Source organism: Saccopteryx leptura, chromosome 5 (assembly GCF_036850995.1).
Source record: "Saccopteryx leptura isolate mSacLep1 chromosome 5, mSacLep1_pri_phased_curated, whole genome shotgun sequence".
In the NCBI taxonomy this organism is placed as follows: domain Eukaryota; kingdom Metazoa; phylum Chordata; class Mammalia; order Chiroptera; family Emballonuridae; genus Saccopteryx; species Saccopteryx leptura.
In genome coordinates, this window is record NC_089507.1 from 217337729 (window position 1) to 217355903 (window position 18175).

The 18175-nt window shown below is 46.3% G+C and overlaps 2 protein-coding genes across 2 annotated transcripts in view; both read right to left on the bottom strand.

Annotated features, from left to right (window-relative positions):
- Window positions 1–18175, bottom strand: part of LOC136405150 (zinc finger protein 343-like) — an 86305-nt gene that overhangs the window by 52130 nt on the left and 16000 nt on the right. The window lies entirely within an intron of this gene.
- LOC136405158 (zinc finger protein 343-like) lies at window positions 258–17028 on the bottom strand. The gene is made up of 5 exons (XM_066384245.1): window positions 16951–17028; window positions 16028–16282; window positions 15789–15847; window positions 10738–10864; window positions 258–5958 (listed from the first exon to the last, which is right to left on the bottom strand). Exons 2-5 carry the CDS (start codon window positions 16059–16061, stop codon window positions 4304–4306), a joined length of 1875 nt encoding a protein of 624 aa, XP_066240342.1. The 5' UTR covers window positions 16062–16282; window positions 16951–17028; the 3' UTR covers window positions 258–4303.

Below are 18175 nucleotides of genomic sequence, written 5' to 3' on the forward strand. Positions count from 1 at the left end.
CTTCTTTCTTTAGACTCAGTATGGCCCATGACTTCTCAAAATCTTAAGTTCTGAAATTCTCCACCTATCCTGACCCTGTCTTCCTAACAGGGGGGTCTGCAGCACCCTGAGTGGAGTCCTAGCCATCCCGAGACAATGAGGGGGGATTACCTGTGGGTCCCTGTTTGGCCGCCAAATGCCGGGGTCCAGCCCTGGGGGGGATCCAGGGGTCCCACAGGAGGAGACGGCATCAGCGCGAATCGAGTGAGCGAGCCGAATTCTTTTCTTTCTCTTTATTATCTGGTTAGCATTTACAGTCAGACATCTCTCTCAAATGCTAGTATAGGTCCCTTTTTATACACACACACTGAGTTACAATTACATGGTGTTAATTATTGCTTCTGTTTCACTATGTTTACATGTTTCGGATAACAGTTAATTTATATCTATAAATCACAAACCAGGTAGCAAATCATTAAAAATACAAAATAACTTGAATAGTGATAACAACATTGGTAAAAGCTTTTAAGGTATTAGTACTAATAGTTAACTAACTTTACTGTTGTTGTGAGTCAAGGGACAGAGAGAGATTAGCAGATGAAATCATTAAGGACTAACAATGGACCACCGCTTGCTTAGGTAAATAGCCTTGTGTTTATGCAGTGTCCTACTTTTTCTCACAAGATTCTAAAAGGCTTGCCCATAAGAAAATTGACATAACATTAAGAGTAGCTTTCACCCAAAGATATACAGAGTGCACTTGCAAGATAGCCTAGTAGCAACATAATTTCAGAAGACATGAACTGTTATTACTTCTATGGATTTCCCTACATTCCTCTCATTATCAAAGAATCTTGGGAAGTATATAAATCTCATGAGAACATCTCATTGAGAAAGCCTAGCAATTGCCTTTAGTCGAAAGACAATTCTCTTAGTAAAACATTCTTTTCTTGCTGACTGCGCTCTCATCCTAGGCCACACAATGGGCCATTCTACTATACCTTACCTAAGATACTATTGTCTAGTCAAATATTACTTATTTATTATATTTAAACACTAGTTAAGTTCTAACTCTATTCTTCTCAGAATGTACCACTATCTGCAGATCAAATAAGCAAGAAGAAAGGAATGTTTCTCTACTCTATCACATGAAAAGGCTAGGGAGGAAAAATGTTGAATTAAGTGAAGGCCAATAGGTGCTCTGTGCACAGCCACTGCCTCCTACCCATTCACAAGTCACAATCTATTCTTTCTAACATGATTAAGAAGGAATTCTCCTACAGACTTAACCCTTTACGAGGGATATCATAGCCAGCCTCTTATGTCTATGAGCCCAGTTCAAGGGGCTTACAGGCTTTTCTGTGGAACTCACATCCTCTGTCTCATTTCCAAAGAAATTACTACGAATCTACAGGGAAAGCACGGTACTATTATCCCTGTGCCATAAATAATAGCACACACCCAGAAAAGGGGGGATATAAGGCCAGATTAATTCAAAAAGTCAAAGGGGGATGTATCATTGTGTTTCTCCTTTGGGTGACTTCATCAACCCACAGCCATTGGTCTTCTCTGCTGTGACTTTGTCAATCAGCAGTTTTTGATCTTCTTCTGCTGTGACCCTTGTCAGCCAGCAGTTGTGGGTCTTCTCCTGCTGTGACCTTGTCAGCCAGCAGTCGTTGATTGGCTCCCGACAGAGGATAAGGCTCCACCCACAAATCCTGCCCACATCTGTCTATTCAGAGTGTCCCCTGGTGCACTACTAGGTATAACTGATTGCTAACGCTTCTCACAGACTCCCCTCTAGCCAAGAAAATTTGCTCCTAGTGCAGTGTAGTATTAAAGCCCCATTGGAATTTCCAACGTCCCATGGAAAAATCCTCAAGACAAACTGATTGCAAGAGGAAGAAGGAGAGGCCTGCCAGGACAGGCAAAGACTTCCGGAGCCCTCTTCCTCACAGCTTTTATAGACCGGAGGACAAAACTTTTTTTTTTTTTTGTACTTTTTTTTTTTTTTTTGTATTTTTCTGAAGCTGGAAACGGGGAGAAACCATCAGACAGATTCCCGCATGCGCCCGACCGGGATCCACCCGGCACGCCCACCAGGGGCGATGCTCTGCCCCTCCGGGGCGTCGCTCTGCCGCGACCAGAGCCACTCTAGCGCCTGGGGCAGAGGCCATGGAGCCATCCCCAGTGCCCGGGCCATCTTTGCTCCAGTGGAGCCTCAGCTGCGGGAGGGGAAGGGAGAGACAGAGAGGAAGGAGAGGGGGAGGGGTGGAGAAGCAGATGGGCGCTTCTCCTGTGTGCCCTGGCTGGGAATCGAACCCGGGACTTCTGCACGCCAGGCCGATGCTCTACCACTGAGCCAACCGGTCAGGGCCAGGACAAAACTTTTTTACAAGAACAAAAAAACAGGGTTACCAGTGGAGCAAGATCAAGAGATAAGGGGAAAGAATGAATAAATAATGGACTTTTTGCTGACATGAAGAAAGGGCTAGTATGGGTCAGAACGTTCTTTTGCTTTTGCTAATTAACAAGTAGAAAGGAAGGGAAATCTAGAACCTCTAGGCTACTTTTCTAAGGCCCCTTCAGGAGCATTTCTCTGTGTCTGCATAAGCGTCGCTCACAGAGTGTCTTGGTGTTGCATCCAAAACACACTCACTCAGGGCTATTAACTAAAGTTTCCCAATCAGGTCATACAGGGTTCAAAGTGAGAAGGCTGGTTGCCTACAATGCAGCTGTTCTATGATGTATCCTGAGGTGAGCTTTTCCCTAGTCTGTGCCCATTCATCACACACACATAGAATGTGTACGTTGGCATTTGTGAGGGTAGTATATGGTCACAGCTGTGACTATCTTCCTTATACACTTAAGATGTCTCCTGAGAGTGGCGTCCCTGGAGAGACAATGGATGGAGAATTGAGTGGTTTATTGGTGAATGAGTGCTGGAATGGGCAGAGGAAGAAGCTGACCTGCAATGTGTTCACAGCTGAGATCTCATGGGCACTCCTGACCCAGGATGACCGTCTGAACAAAACAGAGTCAAGAAGTGAGGTTTTGTCTGCCCATCTCAATCAGTCATGGGCCAGGAAACAATCTGTTTGAATGGGCCGTTCCCTGTGGCTGAGAGCAGGTCCTAGAGAAGAATTCATCACCATGTCCATCAACAGGACTTAACAGCTGCAGGGGTGTGGGTCCTGATCAGGTGATCTGGGCAGAGCTCCTCAGGATCCCCATTGAAGGATCTCCCCACAGCATGAGAACAAGGACGCATGATCACAGGATCCCTGTCCACAATCCCTGCAAACACACGGCCCCTCCCTGACCATGCCATCATGTGTTTGCCTGTTGGCCACTGGCTGTTTGGTCAATATTGATGTATTGCTAACGCCTCACCCACAGTCCCTGCACACACACTTCCTGCCTAAGTGCATCCTCCTTGTACAATGGGGGCCGACGTACAGCTTGAGCTACCTGCATGCTGCATGCACGCAACTCTTCTGGTGAATGTGTCCTTGGTGCCTGATGACAGGTGACACATCTCTGTAGGTTCACTTACTTTACAAACACAAACAGACGGTGTGGTGCCTCTGGTGTAAGATGAGGTCTCGCTGATTGTTGAAGTCTTGACCGTGATCCCTGCATACACAAGGCTTCCCCTCTCCATGTGTCTGCAGGTGTCTGGTGCTTCACCCACACTTTATGAAAACATCACCCTTGACCTTGAATGTATTCTTTGGTGATTAAGAAGTTCTGCGTTCTGGCTACAGCCTCAATAATGGAACTGTACATGTAAAGATTCTCTCCCAAGTAAGTCTTCTGGTATCTATTGACGTTAGATGTTTCACCAAATCTTCACCTACACTCCAAACACTCGAAGGGTTTCTGCCCTGAGTGAGTCATCTGGCGTCTCATAAGGTGTGACTTAAGAAGAAATCTGCGTCTACACTTCGGGCACAGGTAGGGCTTCTCCCTCGAGTGAGACCGTTGTGTCCGAAAGCGGTCTGGACACTCCCTGAAAATAGGCATGTCCTGGGAGTGTCCCTCTGGTGAAAACAAAGGGATGACTTCTAGACAGACGTAGGCCGCACTTACTGCTTCTGCACTTGAACGAGTCCTCTGGTGTGTCCTGAAGCTTGACATCACCAAATCCTCGACCACACGTGAGACACACGAAGGGGCTTTTCCCCCAAGTGAGTCGGCTGCAGCCCAATGTGATCTGAACTGTCTCTGGAGCTCTGCCTACACTCCCCGAAAGCGTGCCTGTCCTGTGAGTGTTCCTCTGGTGAGAGTGGAGAGATGACCTGTGGACAAACTGCAGTCCACACTAAGAGCACAGAGCCTTCTCCCCTGAGTGAGTCCTCTGGTGTTTCCTAAGGTTTGACCTAACACGAAATCCTCGTCCACACTTCAGACACATGAAGGGCTTCTCCCTTGAGTGAGTCCTACAGTGTCTCCTAAAGGCTGAACTATCACCAAATCCTCGTCCACACTTTGGGCACACGAAGGGCTTCTCCCCCGAGTGAGTCCTCTGGTGTGTCCTGAGGGATGACGTATCGCTAAATCCTCGTCCACACTCCCGGCAAACAAAGGGCTTCTCCCCCGAGTGAGTCCTCTGGTGTCTCTTGAGGAGTGACTTATAACCAAATCTTCGTCCACACTCTGGGCACACAAAGGGCTTCTCCCCTGAGTGAGTCCTCTGGTGTGTCCTGAGGGATGACATATCACGAAATCCTTGTCCACACTCAGGGCAAACTAAGGGCTTCACTCCTGAGTGAGTCATCTGGTGTCTCCTGAGTTTTGACTTAAAAAGAAATTCTAGTCCACACTCTGGACACTCGAAGGGCTTCTCCTCTGAATGAGTCATCTGGTGTCTGCTGAGATAATACTTTTTACCAAATCCTCGTCCACACTCCGGGCACAAGAATGGCTTTTCTCCCGAGTGACTCTGATGGTGTCTCCTGAGGTCTGACTTATACCCAAATCCTTGTCCACACTCCGGGCTCGTGAATGGATTCTCCCCTGAGTGAGTTTGCTGCGGCTGAATACTGCCTGAAGTATCTCTGAAGCTCTGCCCACACTTCCTAACCGTGTGCGTGTCCCGCGAGTGTTTCCTCTGGTGCAAGAGAAGGGATGATTTCCTGACAAAGCGCTGGCCACACTCACCGCACACATAAGGCTTCTCCGCTGAGTGAGTCCTCAGGTGTGTCCTGAGGTGTGACTTAACACCAAATGCTCGTCCACACTCCGGACACACGAAGGGATTCTCCCTCGAGTGAGTCCGTTGATGCCTCCTGAGGCCTGACTTAGAACCACATGTTCTTCCACACTCGAGACACACCAAGGGCTTGTCCCCCAAGTGAGCCCGTTGGTGCACTGTGACATTTGATTTATCGCGTCTTTGGCCACACTCATCACACAGAAAAGGCTTCTCTGTGGAGGGGTGCGCCCCTGAGTGTCTGAGGAGGTGTGATGTAAGTGTGAAGCCTCGCCCACACTGCCTGCAAATGTAGGAATTCTCCCCTGAGACGGTCACCCTGTCTGCCATAACGTTTGATTCCAGGCTGCAGTCTGGCTCATGTTCACTACAGCTCGAAGATTCGGATCTCCAGATTTCTAATTCCTTCCTCCCCTTGTCTGTCTGCACAGAGGTTACCCCTTGGCCTGAGCTGGGCTCTATTTCTAGCACCTCATGACCTTTCCTGGAATGTCCTCGGGGTGGGCTGTGGAATTCACCTGAGGTTTTCCCATCCTGCGTCCTCACAAACAAGGGTCTCAAGCCATCTTCTCTGCCTTCACCTTCTGTGTTTTGTCTCCAGCAACTCTGAGAAAAAATTGTCCGCCTCTGGTGCCACAGGGCCGAATTCCCTGGATGGAAGTCACACATGTCCGTGCACATGGGAAGCACCTGCTGGCTGGGCAGTAGCTCCTGGGAGAAGGCCAGTTTGGAGGAGTGGGGGTTCATTTCTGGCTTTGATTCTGCTGGAGAAAAAAAAAGTTCAGTCAGAGAAGCCCCAACAGGCTGCAGGGCAGTCCCTCCTGGTCTCAGGAAAACAAGGGTCCTCCTGCCACACCTGTTATTAATCATATGTGTACAACATCATTTGTTTCCACCAATGAATTCTTTAGGTTCCATTTCTATACAGTCCCTTTTCTATGACAAAACAGAGGAACCATCCCAGAAACATATTCTTCATGTCACTCAGATAGCGAGCCTTCCAGGTCAGCGATCTGCCTTATAAATACCTTCAATACCACCAGCTGGTTCTTTCTAGTAAGTCAGCCAAGCCATGACCCTCCCACTTGTGCCCTGTTTACACTTCTGTTGTACTTGGTGGTGACAGTCTCTATGACCTATGTGGAAATTTTCTTCATGACTTTACTTATTATAAAAAAAACAAACAAAACAAAGACAATACATAAAAAGTTACTTGATCAGGAGGGCTTCCAAAGATAGGAAATGGTACATTACACAGCGGTTGAACAGAGTGTAGAACAACTGAATCTGAGTTTCAGATTGCCCATCTGCAAAAAAATACTGAGAAGAATTCATTTCTATGTACTAAGTTCTCTATTAAGTACCGTGACTTCCACCATGGATAAGAAAGACACAGTCCATGTTTCAGGATTCTGGTAACTTGTGCCTAGACCAGGCACGGCCAACAGTTTTTGCCCCTGGGCCAGATTAAAAAGAAAACTTTTTTCACAGGCTGGATGAAATATTAAAATTAAAAAATGTTAAATACAAAAATGATTCGTTTAAGTAAACAAAATTTTATTATGTGATTTGTTTATGAATAAATGTAAGTAATTTAGTACAACAAATTAACAAAGAAACTAATGTGATGTGTTGAAGCGATCTGCATCGTCTATTATTTTTTTAATATCTGGCTCTACACTTGTAGCTATTCTTAACACAGTCTCCAAATGGAAATCATTCAATCTTGATCTTGTTGTACTTTTATTTAGATTCATCAAAGAAAAAGTTTGTTCACAAATATAAGCTGAGCTGAAGATTACTAAATGTTCCTTGGCAAGTTTTTTAAAATTTCCATATTTTCCATTATTCAATTGCTTATAAAAACTGCACAGATGAGTACAAAAGTTATAAATCTTTACAATAGAATTTTTTTAAAAAACAAAGAAGTTTCACGAATCCATTTGACCAATTATTGGAAGTTAACCCTAGATTAGTCACACGCGGAATTCTTTTCTATGTATCACTATCTTCTTAAATATCTCGATTTACAATAATCAAAGATGCTTCCGCTTCTGAGTAGCTGAGATTTTAACTTTCATTGTTGTACAATGGTTTGATATCGTAGTTTATGTATAATGATGTAAAAGTACCACTTATTTCATTTCCACAGTGCGTCATGCGGAGAATATTAAAAATGTAATCGCGGGCGGCATAAACTCATTCTGCGGTCTGGATCCGGCCCGCGGGCCATATGTTGGCCATGCCTGGTCTAGACCCATCCTATCACACTGACATCACACTTGGCAACAGGATTTATTTGGGCCAATGGAGATTGATGAAAAGTTAGTGCTACGTTGACACACATTTTTAAAAGCCATAATGTGGTTTTCTGATTGCTGTCTTTCCCCTTCTTCTTTAAGAATCCCACACCAGACAGAGTTGGGTCCTATCCTCTGGAATCCAGAACCGACAATGCAGTTTAAGAGTCAATACACGACATGAACATTTGGACCTGTCCTGTCTGCTCAGTGGTAGAGCATGGCCTAGTACAGTGATGGCGAACCTATGACATGTGTGTCAGCACTGACACGTGTAGCCATTTTCGATGACACGCGGCCGCATACCAGAGACGTATGGGGCCGCATGCCGAGAAGGATGTTTCATTCTCGGCTCCTGCACAGCCAGGTGCAGTAGCTGAGGATAAAACATTTGCTGTAGTGCAGACACTCTGTGCCGGAGGTCTGTAAGTCAAAACAACAGAACTCCAGCACAGAGCGTCTAGTCCTGGGACTTCCAGTTAGGCCGTTAGGGGATCTTTGACCTCACTTCTGGCCGCGGAGCAGGGAGCAGCGGATTGCCGCTTGGAGAATCAAGAGGAGTGCCACTACGAACAGGAAATTTGGAGTGCCTGGAACCAATTACCAGACACTTTTAGCACCTTGAAAAATATAGCAATGGCTTTACTCACAATTTTTCTCTCTACGTACTTTTGTGAGACCTTATTGTCAGCCTTAAATAGTATCAAAACCAAAAAAAAGAAACAGATTGACAGATGAAGTTAGTAGTGCTTGCTTGGGCTTGAAGTTACAAAATACCAACCTTCAATTGAAGATTTAGCCAATGAAATTCAGCAACAAAAAAGTCACTAACAGGCCCTGGCCGGTTGGCTCAGTGGTAGAGCTTCAGCCTGGCATGCGGGGGACCCGGGTTCGATTCCCGGCCAGGGCACATAGGAGAAGCGCCCATTTGCTTCTCCACCCCCCCCCCTTCCTCTCTGTCTCTCTCTTCCCCTCCAGCAGCCAAGGCTCCATTGGAGCAAAGATGGCCCAGGCGCTGGGGATAGCTCCTTGGCCTCTCTGCCCCAGGCGCTAGAGTAGAGCATCGCCCCCTGGTGGGCAGAGCGTTGCCCCTGGTGGGCGTGCCGGGTGGATCCTGGTCGGGCGCATGCGGGAGTCTGTCTGACTGTCTCTCCCCGTTTCCAGCTTCAGAAAAATACAAAAAAAAAAAAAAAGTCACTAACAGGCAGGTTAGTTAAAGAATTCCCTCTCCCCCTCACTTATCTTAGTTCACAGCACCCCAAACAAGTTAAATAATATCAAGACCAACAAAAGAAACCGACTGACAGATGAACAAAGAAGTCACTAAGCAGGTAAGTTAAATAATTAGTTTTTGGTTTATTAAATACAGTTATATATTACAATTATACATTTTTGTTATTTAAAGTATAAATATCACAAAATTATGGGTTTTTTTCTTGAAGTGACATACCACCCGTTATGCTCGGGTTTTTTTTGGGGGGGGGTTTGGTTTTTTTTTGTACTTTTCTGAAGCTGGAAACGGGGAGAGACAGTCAGACAGACTCCTGCATGCGCCCGACCGGGATCCACACGGCACGCCCACCAGGGGCGACGCTCTGCCCCTCCGGGGCATGGCTCTGCCGCGACCAGAGCCACTCTAGCACCTGGGGCAGAGGCCAAGGAGCCATCCCCAGCGCCCGGGCCATCTTTGCTCCAATGGAGCCCTGGCTGCGGGAGGGGAAGAGAGAGACAGAGAGGAAGGGGGGGTGGAGAAGCAGATGGGCGCTTCTCCTATGTGCCCTGGCCGGGAATCGAACCTGGGTCCCCCGCACGCCAGGCCGACGCTCTACCGCTGAGCCAACCGGCCAGGGCCATGCTCGGTTTTTTGGCGAATTTTGACACATCAAGCTCAAAAGATTGCCCATCACTGGCCTAGCATGTAGGTGTCCCGGGTTTGATTCCAGGTACTGCGGATGGCTTCACGGCCTCGCCATAGGCACAGAAATATATCTGTTGCCAAGTAACAAAGCAATACCCCAAGTGGGCAGAGCATTGCTGGGCAGAGGCCTTGCGGGTGGATCCCAGTCAGGGCCCATGTAAAAGTCTTTGTCTCTGACTCCCTGCTATTCATTTAAGAAAAACTAAAAAAAAATTTTTTAAATATTTTGATTAAGTGTTGAAATATTATTTTGATAGATTGGATAACATAGGGTTGTTCATTTCACCCATTTACTTGTCAACTTTTAAAAAAATGTAGTTACTAGAAAACTTTAAATTATCCCTGTGGCTCACACTGTATTTGCACAGCACAGCGCTGACCTAGAACAAGGGGTGGGAACAACAGAGCTTCAGACCTATTTCATCCTCTCCTCTCTCTCTCTGTACAGTCGACAAGCTCAGGATGACTTTTAAATTGTTAAAGAGACGAAAGCCAGTCAAAAGAATAATAGTTCGTGACACATAAAAACAATATGAAATTCAAACTTTGTTGTCCGCAGAAAAAGTCTTACGGGGACACAATGACACTCATTTATCCACATGCCGTCCTGGCTACTTTAGCACAACAGGGAGAGAGTGCAGAGCGGTTAGAGATCGCATCACCAACAAAACACCTAAAATAGCTATCTTCTGGCCCTTTACAGAAAAAAATGGCTAATGGCTGACTCAGAGTAATGCTGCAATTAAAGGTATTTATCAACCTAGGATTAAAGAATCAATGTAAGTCTCCAAATAAAAGTGAAAACATCAGCTTATGAAACTCAAACCTCCGACGGTTGCAGAAGGTGTTACTCTCTACTCTCCCACGTGCAAATGCACTTCCAGTCCCACGGGCCTCCTTACAGTCCTTACCCTGCAGGGACATCCCTTCCCTGAGGTCTTAGCGCCAACACGTCTCCACCTGAAGTGTTCTTGCCCCAGACACAGAGACTCTAACTCCTTCACATTTGTCTTTGGTCAAATGTTACCTCTTGATTGATTTCAAATTCAACCCACCACCAGTCACAACTGATACTCCTTTGTCCTGCTTCATTTGATCATTATTTTTGACTAGGAAGTGCTTATCACCATCTAAGGTACCATCCTATCACTGCACAGGAAGCTGCTTGTTTCTTATCTGACTCAATACATAGGGGAAAGTAAGCCCCTACGGGCAGGGGTTTCTATTCCTTTACTTATGTGGGGCTCTAAGTGTCTGAAACATTTTCTGGCTCATGGTGGGTGGTCCATCCCACTACCGCAGTGAAGAAAAAAAAACAGCCTCACCCAGCGAGAGCAGGTTCCTGTAGTTCTCCAGCATCACTTCCTTGTACAGGCTCCTCTGCGCAGGACTCAGCATCCTCCATTCCGTCTTTGTGAAGACCACGGCCACATCCCTGAACGTGATCGGTACCTATTAACAAGCAATCCGTTAATAAACAGCAATTCACCATCAATTTTCCAAGCATGATGCGTAAATTTCGTGGCCCTGGTCAATTTGGATCTAAAAAAATTGGTCTACTTCTTTCCCTAGCACACAGTTCTAGGCCCCAAATTCTTCTGGCCACGACCATGGCTTTGTATTAAAATCCACAAGGCGGAGAGCCAACGCAAACCCCCATTCCTGGGCCCTGGAAATGGATGATTTCCTTCAGGAAGTGATTTGTGAATCAATTTGAAACCTGGCCTGACCAGTGTACAGGGGCACTCTGAATAGAGCGTCGGACTTGGACACGGAGGACCCAGGTTTGAATCCTCGATATCACCATCTTGAGCGTGGGCTCATCCAGCTGGAACGTGAACTCAACAGCATGAGTGTGGGGGCTGCAGCTTGAGTGTGGGTTCACAGATATGACTCCACGGTCGGTGGGTTGAGTCCAAGGTCGCTGGCTTGAGCTAGGGGTCACTCCCTGTGCTGTAGCTCCCATCTCAAACACAAGTGTGAAAGCAATGACTGAACACCAAAGTGCCGAAATGCAGAATTCATGCTTTTCATCTCTCTCCCTTCCTAGTCGGTCCCTACCGGTCCCTTTTTCAGACTCTCTCTCTATCAGTGTCAGTGTCCAAAAAAAAGTTGAAATCTGAAACACTGTTCAGGAAGGTACTGTGAGGATGCACTATGCAGAAATTTTGAGACAGAAGACTTATAGATGGGCAGAAAACATTTACTTTGAAAAGGACTTGGTGTCCACCATGTATTGCCCAACACACAATTCATAACCTGAAACGGAAGGATTAGTGTCAAGTCCAGAAAGATTGTAACTCAGCACAGAACAGAAAAGCTGTTCTCATTTTACAAAACAGGAACATTTGTTTTGACTTCCTCTCATTCTCATATTCGTTCCTTTCTTCCTTCCTTCTTTCCTCCCTCCCTCCTTCCCTCCCTCCCACCCTCTCTCCCTCCCTCTCTCCCTTCCTCCCTTCCTCACTCTGCGTCTCTCCCTGTCTTTGTACTTACTTCATTTAATACTGGATATTTTAGGTAAAACATTGTAGCAACTCTGGAGACCAACCCATCTCTCTCCTCAGGCTCTGGCTCTTGTCACTTGTTCATGTTTTCTGACTTGTATTGGCGAGTTCAGTAAAGGCTATTGTCCCCGAATATGTGGCTAATCAGCAGGAGAGGCCTTGGACATGCACCATCACACTGACCCTCCCCCTCCAGAAATGACTGTTCTTTTAGCAGAGCTCACACGGCCGTTCTCCCTGAACTGCTTATGTAACCTTAATTAGAATGAAGAAAAAGAATCAACACAAGGATGACCTACACATCATCACCAGATGAAGAAAACATCAGCCTGAGTCTTACATTAATAGCTTGTTAAATAATAGACAATAAAAGAAAAGGAAAAAAACAATTATAATTATCTACAAATCTCACCAAACCCTGGAAGCAACACATAGCCAGATGAGGAAGCTTCAGCCAGGGCTGCAAAATGGGCCTCCCTCGCTGCACAGTTAAAGGAAGTGTCCTCTAGAGAGATCTGCCCATTCAGGGGTGTCTGAGCCCCTACCAGTTTTTATGGGAAAGTTTAGCTGGAGGCTATTGAATGAGGGCCCTTCCTGCACAGACTCTAGGAACAAAAAAAAAGTCATTGCATTCAGAACTGAGCAGTCTGGTAATCAAGTGATCAAGAACAACACCCTTCCCAGTTTAGGGGAAACTACAGCGGGATCTCTCAACCCAGAGTCAATAACTCAGACATCCCTGCAACCATTTCTTTTATTGTGACTTTTACGGCTCATGTTCAATTCAGTAAAAATTCACGTATTTTTAAATCCTATTCCTCCCCACTCTGCTCTGTGTAGAGCCAGCAGTTGGAGCCGTCTCAGCCATGCGCACGCAGGTTCCTATTAGATTCCTGCAGCCGATAAAGAAACAGTGGAGCCAAGCATGGTGGCCCATTCCTTTATTAGAGTCTCTCACCAGCCGACAAGAAACATAAAGGGAAGAACACTTCCCTCTCCATTCATTCAGAGCTCGCAGAGCTACTGACACATGACCCAGTTCCACAACCAGTAGAATCTTCTCTGGCCATAATATCTCTCATAAAGGGTTAAGTTTGTAGGAGAATTTCTTCTTATTAATCATGTTAGAAAGAATAAAGTTAGAACTTAACTAGTGTATGAATATAGTAAATGAATCAAGTTTAACTAGACATTAGAATCTTAGGTAAAGTGTAGCGAAGTGGCCTGTTGCGTGGCCTTGGATGGGAGCGCAGTCGGCAAGAAAAGAATGTTTTGCTAAGAGACTTGTTTTATGACTAAAGGTAGTTGCTGGGCTTTCTCAGTGAGACATTCTCATGAGATTTATATACTTTCCAGGGTTTTTCGTTCAGATAATAAAGAGAAATATGGGGGGATTCATAGAAGCAATAGCAATTAATGCCTTCTGATATTATGTTGCTACTAAGCTATCTTGCAGGTGCACTCTATATATCTTTAAGCAAAAGTTACTCTTGATGTTATGACAATTTCTTAATAAGCAAGCCTTTTGAAGTCTTGTGAGAAAAATTAGGACACTGCATGAACTCAAGGCCATTTGCCTGAGCAAGCGGTGGTCCTTTGCTAATCCTTAATGATTTCGTCTGTTAATCTCTCTCTGCCCCTTGACTCACAACAACAGTAAAGTTGAGTTATTAGTTAGTACTAATCCTTTAAAAGCTTTTACCGATGTTGTTATCGCTATTCAAGTTATTTTGTAGTTGTACTTTGAATGATTTGCCACCTGATTTGTAGTTTATAGATATAAATTAACTGTTATCTGGAAACATGTAAACATAGTGAAACAGAAGCAATGATTAATACCATGTAATTGTAACTTGGTGTGTGTGTATAAAAAAGGAGCTGTACTAGCATTTGGGAGAGATGCCTGGCAGAAAATGCTAACTAGAGAATAAAGAGAAAGAAAAGAATTCGGCTCTCTCACTCGAATTTCGCGGACGCCGTCTCCTCCTGTGGGACCCCTGGATCCCCCCCGGGGCTGGACCCCGGCATCCATCAATCTCAGCAGAGCTCACAAAAGCCCATCACCTGCTGCTCTCACTCTGCAAAAACCGGCTTCTCTCTGCATCTTCTCCTTCTCAAAATATTAGCATAACAATGGCCTTCCCATGCAAGAAGGTAATTTGCAATTTCACAAATCACATATACCTGATTGGTGCTACCCCATGCCATTTTTAACAATAAAAGTGAGCAAACTAAAAAAAGATTACTTTGAAATATTCACAGACTGCCTGACCAGGCGGTGGCGCAGTGGATAGAGCATCAGACTGGGATGCTGAGGACCTAGGTTAGAGACCCTGAGGTCGCCAGCTTGAGCAAGGGCTCATCTGGTGTGAGCAAAGCTCACCAGCGTGGACCCAAGGTCGCTGGCTCAGGCAAGGGGTTACTCAGTCTGCTGAAGGCCCACGGTCAAGGCACATATGAGAAAGCAATCTATGAACAACTAAGGTGTTGCAATGCGTAACGAAAAACTAATGATTGATGCTTCTCATCTCTTCATTCCTGTCTGTCTGTCCCTGTCTATTCCTCTCTCTAACTCTCTCTCTCTGTCTCTGTAAAAAAAAAAAAAAATTCACTGACCAACACTCTCCCCTACTGTTCAAAAACTTCAATAGTAGCCTGATCTGCCGTGGCGCAGTACATACAGCGTCAACCTGGAACAGAGGTGGCCAGTTCAAATCACTGGGTTTGGAGACTAAGAGACATGGACAGGAGTGTGGTGGGGGGGGGGTACAAAGAAAACTGGATAGAGGGTGACGGAGGACGATCTCTCTTTGGGTGATGGGTATGCAACAGAACTAAATGACAAGATAACCTGGAAATGTTTTCTTTGAATATATGTACCCTGATTTATTGATGTCACCCCATTAAAATAAAAATTTATTTATAAAAAAAAAAAAATCACTGGGTTTGCCTGGTCAAGGTACATACAGGAAGCAAATACTATTTGGAGATGCTTCCAGCTTCTCCTCCATCTTTCTCACTATCCCTCTCTTTCTCTCTCTCCCACCTCTCTCTAAATATCAATAAATATAATCTAACAAAAAAAAGATTTAAAAAAAAGTTTGAATAGTAAAAAAAAGGATGTCTGCTGCAACGGACAGTATCTTGAGCTAATGTGATGTGAAGTGAAATTAAAGACTTACATTTAAAATTTTTAATAATCAGCCTTGGCCAGTTTGCTCAGCGGTAGAGCGTCGGCCTGATGTGCGGAAGTCCCAGGTTTAATTCCGGGTCAGAGAACACAGGAGAAGCGCCCATCTGCTTCTCCACCCCTCCCCCTCACCTTTCTGTCTCTCTCTCTCTTCTGCTCCCACAGCCAAGGCTACAATAGAGCAAAGTTGGCCCTGGCACAGAGGACACTGCCTGGCCTCTGCCTCAGGCACTAGAATGGCTCTGGTTGCAACGGAGCAACGCCCCAGATGGGCAGAGCATCGCCCCCAGTGGGCATGCCGGGTGGATCCCGAATGGTCACATGCGGGGGTCTGTCAGACTGCCTCCCCGCTTCTAACTTCAGAATAATACAAAAAATAAAATAAGTTTTAAAAACAAAACAAAATTTTGAATAATCTCAGTTTTTCAAGAAAATCCCTTATATTTGGCTCTTTCCTGAACTCCACTAATACTGCGTAGATTTCCTAACAAGGACAATAAAACACACAAATGCAGGAGTCATTCTAAATTGAACAACATGGTGTATGACACAGGCATGAACTATGTAATGCTGTTTGCTTTTTCCCTTCTCCAGAAAAGAGAATATCCAGTTCACCTATTTTCTGGAAAACGAGCCATCATTTCAGAAAAAAAGAAGAAAAAAATGTAACCCAACTCACCAGTGTTTTGGGCTTTCCTTTCTTTTCTTGGAGCGAGTCAGTGCAGTTGGAAGGCAGACCTAGGGGAAGAACAAAGCTCTGAGGGTGTAGACCTCCCAGAATGCCCCGGGGAGCAGCTCCTCGGAGCCCAGGACAGAGGGAGCAGTCCCTTTACTCAGCTGGGGTCACTACAGTGCTCTCAGCTAAGCCCGGAGCCTTACTCCTCCTCCTCACCTCTCCAGACTCTCAACAACTCTCACCTTTGGCCTCATGATTTAGGGTCAGATTCTTCATGGTCTCCACGTCTTCCCTGTTCTCCTCCTGGTCCTGCTCTCCCAAGGCCAAAGGATCAGGCAGTGTCACCGCCTAGGGGTCACACCAGTGTTTGCCCTGAAATTCTACCTTCCAGCCAGGTAGACGTTAATTTTATTGCAATGCTGATTTCTGCTCCTGCCCCGGGTCACTTCTCCGAACCCTTCTTGTGAAAGCCCACCGTGTTTCCACGAAGCCAGCACCTGCGGGTGGAGCAGCAATGTGACGTTTCCACACTCCTTACTGTACAAATCAGGCACTGCAGCTCCTGAGAGCTCCCACCCCAACCGCATCCCCACTCACTCACCGACTTGGGCCAGTCACCCCCACAAAAACAAGCCCCAAACCCCAGAACTCTATATTCACAGTCAGTCCGGGGTTCCCACAACCATTCACACACGCATGACCCAAGTAGGTGTCCCCTTGCCAAAAACAGAGGGGCTATAGGGTCGGTTCTGCACCCCCACCCACCACAGGGAACGCCTATTTAGCTCTGGCTGAACTCGAGTGCCCAGAGCCCAAGTAAACCTCGGGAATGCACGCCTGCAGCCACCTCCCTATGTGCACTGTATGGCCCAGAATCATCCCAATTCATCCAAAATATGATATGAGAGTTACTGCACACCCGCTCCAGAGAGAGAGAGAGAGAGAGAGAGAGAGAGAGAGAGAGAGAGAGAGAGAGAGAGAGGACTCAGGTACTCCGGTCAAGCTGAATCTCATCCCAATTCCCTGCCCCAAAACGAACAACTGATTCCGCGATCTGGCTCCTAAAATGAAACCTCTCGCACTTCCCGTTCTACTACCGCACACCAGCCTCACTCATCCCGGGTCCAACCCACCAGCTCCCACCACGGCTCCTAACCCTACGCACCGCCTCTCCATCCCTCCTTCCAGCTCGGTAGTCACCCAGGCAGCCCGCGATCACTAGAACCAGCAGCAGAGGTCCACGTGATCTCTCTGCTCATCTGCGCAAGAACTACAATTCCCAGAATCTCTGCAGGCTTCACCTGCCATTGGCCGCAACACAACTACGTATAACCCACGAGTATAATATACCTAAATATTGTATACTGTAGTGGCACACGATGTTTTTAAAATTTTAATTTATTGATTTTAGATAGAGAGAGTGGAAGTCAGACAGAGAGAGAGAGAGAGAGAGAGAGAGAGAGAGAGAGAGAGAGAGAGAAATTTGGATTTTTGTTCCACTGATTTATGAATTCATTGGTCGATTTTTGTATGTACCCTGACTGGGGATTAAAACTGCAATCTTGGCACATTACCCGATGCTCTAACCAACTGAACAATCCAACCAGCTCGACCGCTCTCTAATCCTAAATTACTCAAGTATTAAGAGACAACAATTCCGGGTAGTAGTCTGTTCCCAAGGTTTCAATTGGAAAGACTACAGTTCCCAGAAGGCTCTGCGGCAACATCTCCTGAGGTTTTTCCCGTGGAGAAGATTTCTCACCCAGGTTCATTGCGGAGAAAGCATTTCCGGTTTCTCAATCCAGGTTTTCTCACTCACTGGCTGTGAGCCTTTTCTCCGCTTTGGCAAGTCTTTCCCTTCCCGTGACCCAGGGTAACTCACCGCGTGTCAGGAGGGTTACACGCCTCCTTCTGTGCGCGCCTTCTAAGAGTGGCTCCGTGTTACTGGCCCGACTCTGTGGATAGCCCCACGTCACTAGCAGGAAAACCACGGAAGGCAAAGCTGTCTCCCCACTGTGGATGCTGTGTAATCGATTTCCTCTCTCCAAGTCAGCTGGTGGCAGCGAAATGCAGGACGGCTTAACAACACAGTACAGGACACGATGTGAAAACTGAAATGAGAGTTGGGGAAGCCAGGTTCCCCCAAATTATAACGAGGTTCCTCTCTCCTTGTCCTCCTTCCAGGTGATAGACCTACATGAAGTGTCTCCTGAGATGGACAGGGAAGCTCTCAGGAGGGTCTAAGCACGGAGGCGACTGGACCTGGCCCTTGCCCACAGCTCCATCCTCATCTCTGGCTTCCCTCCTACTCCAGTAGACAGTACACCCTCCTCGACCTCGCATTTCCTTCTCGAGTTAAACTCCTCCCTGTCTCTCTCTCCACCCTTCCC

Coding starts and splice junctions, on each gene's coding strand:
- LOC136405158 (XM_066384245.1), bottom strand. CDS start 16,061: ATGAAGAATCTGACCCTAAATCATGAGGCCAAAG. Junction 15,848..16,027: donor CCTAAATCATGAGGCCAAAG/GTGAGAGTTGTT, acceptor TTCTTCCCCTAG/GTCTGCCTTCCAACTGCACT. Junction 5,959..10,737: donor CAGGAACCTGCTCTCGCTGG/GTGAGGCTGTTT, acceptor TTTTTTCTCCAG/CAGAATCAAAGCCAGAAATG.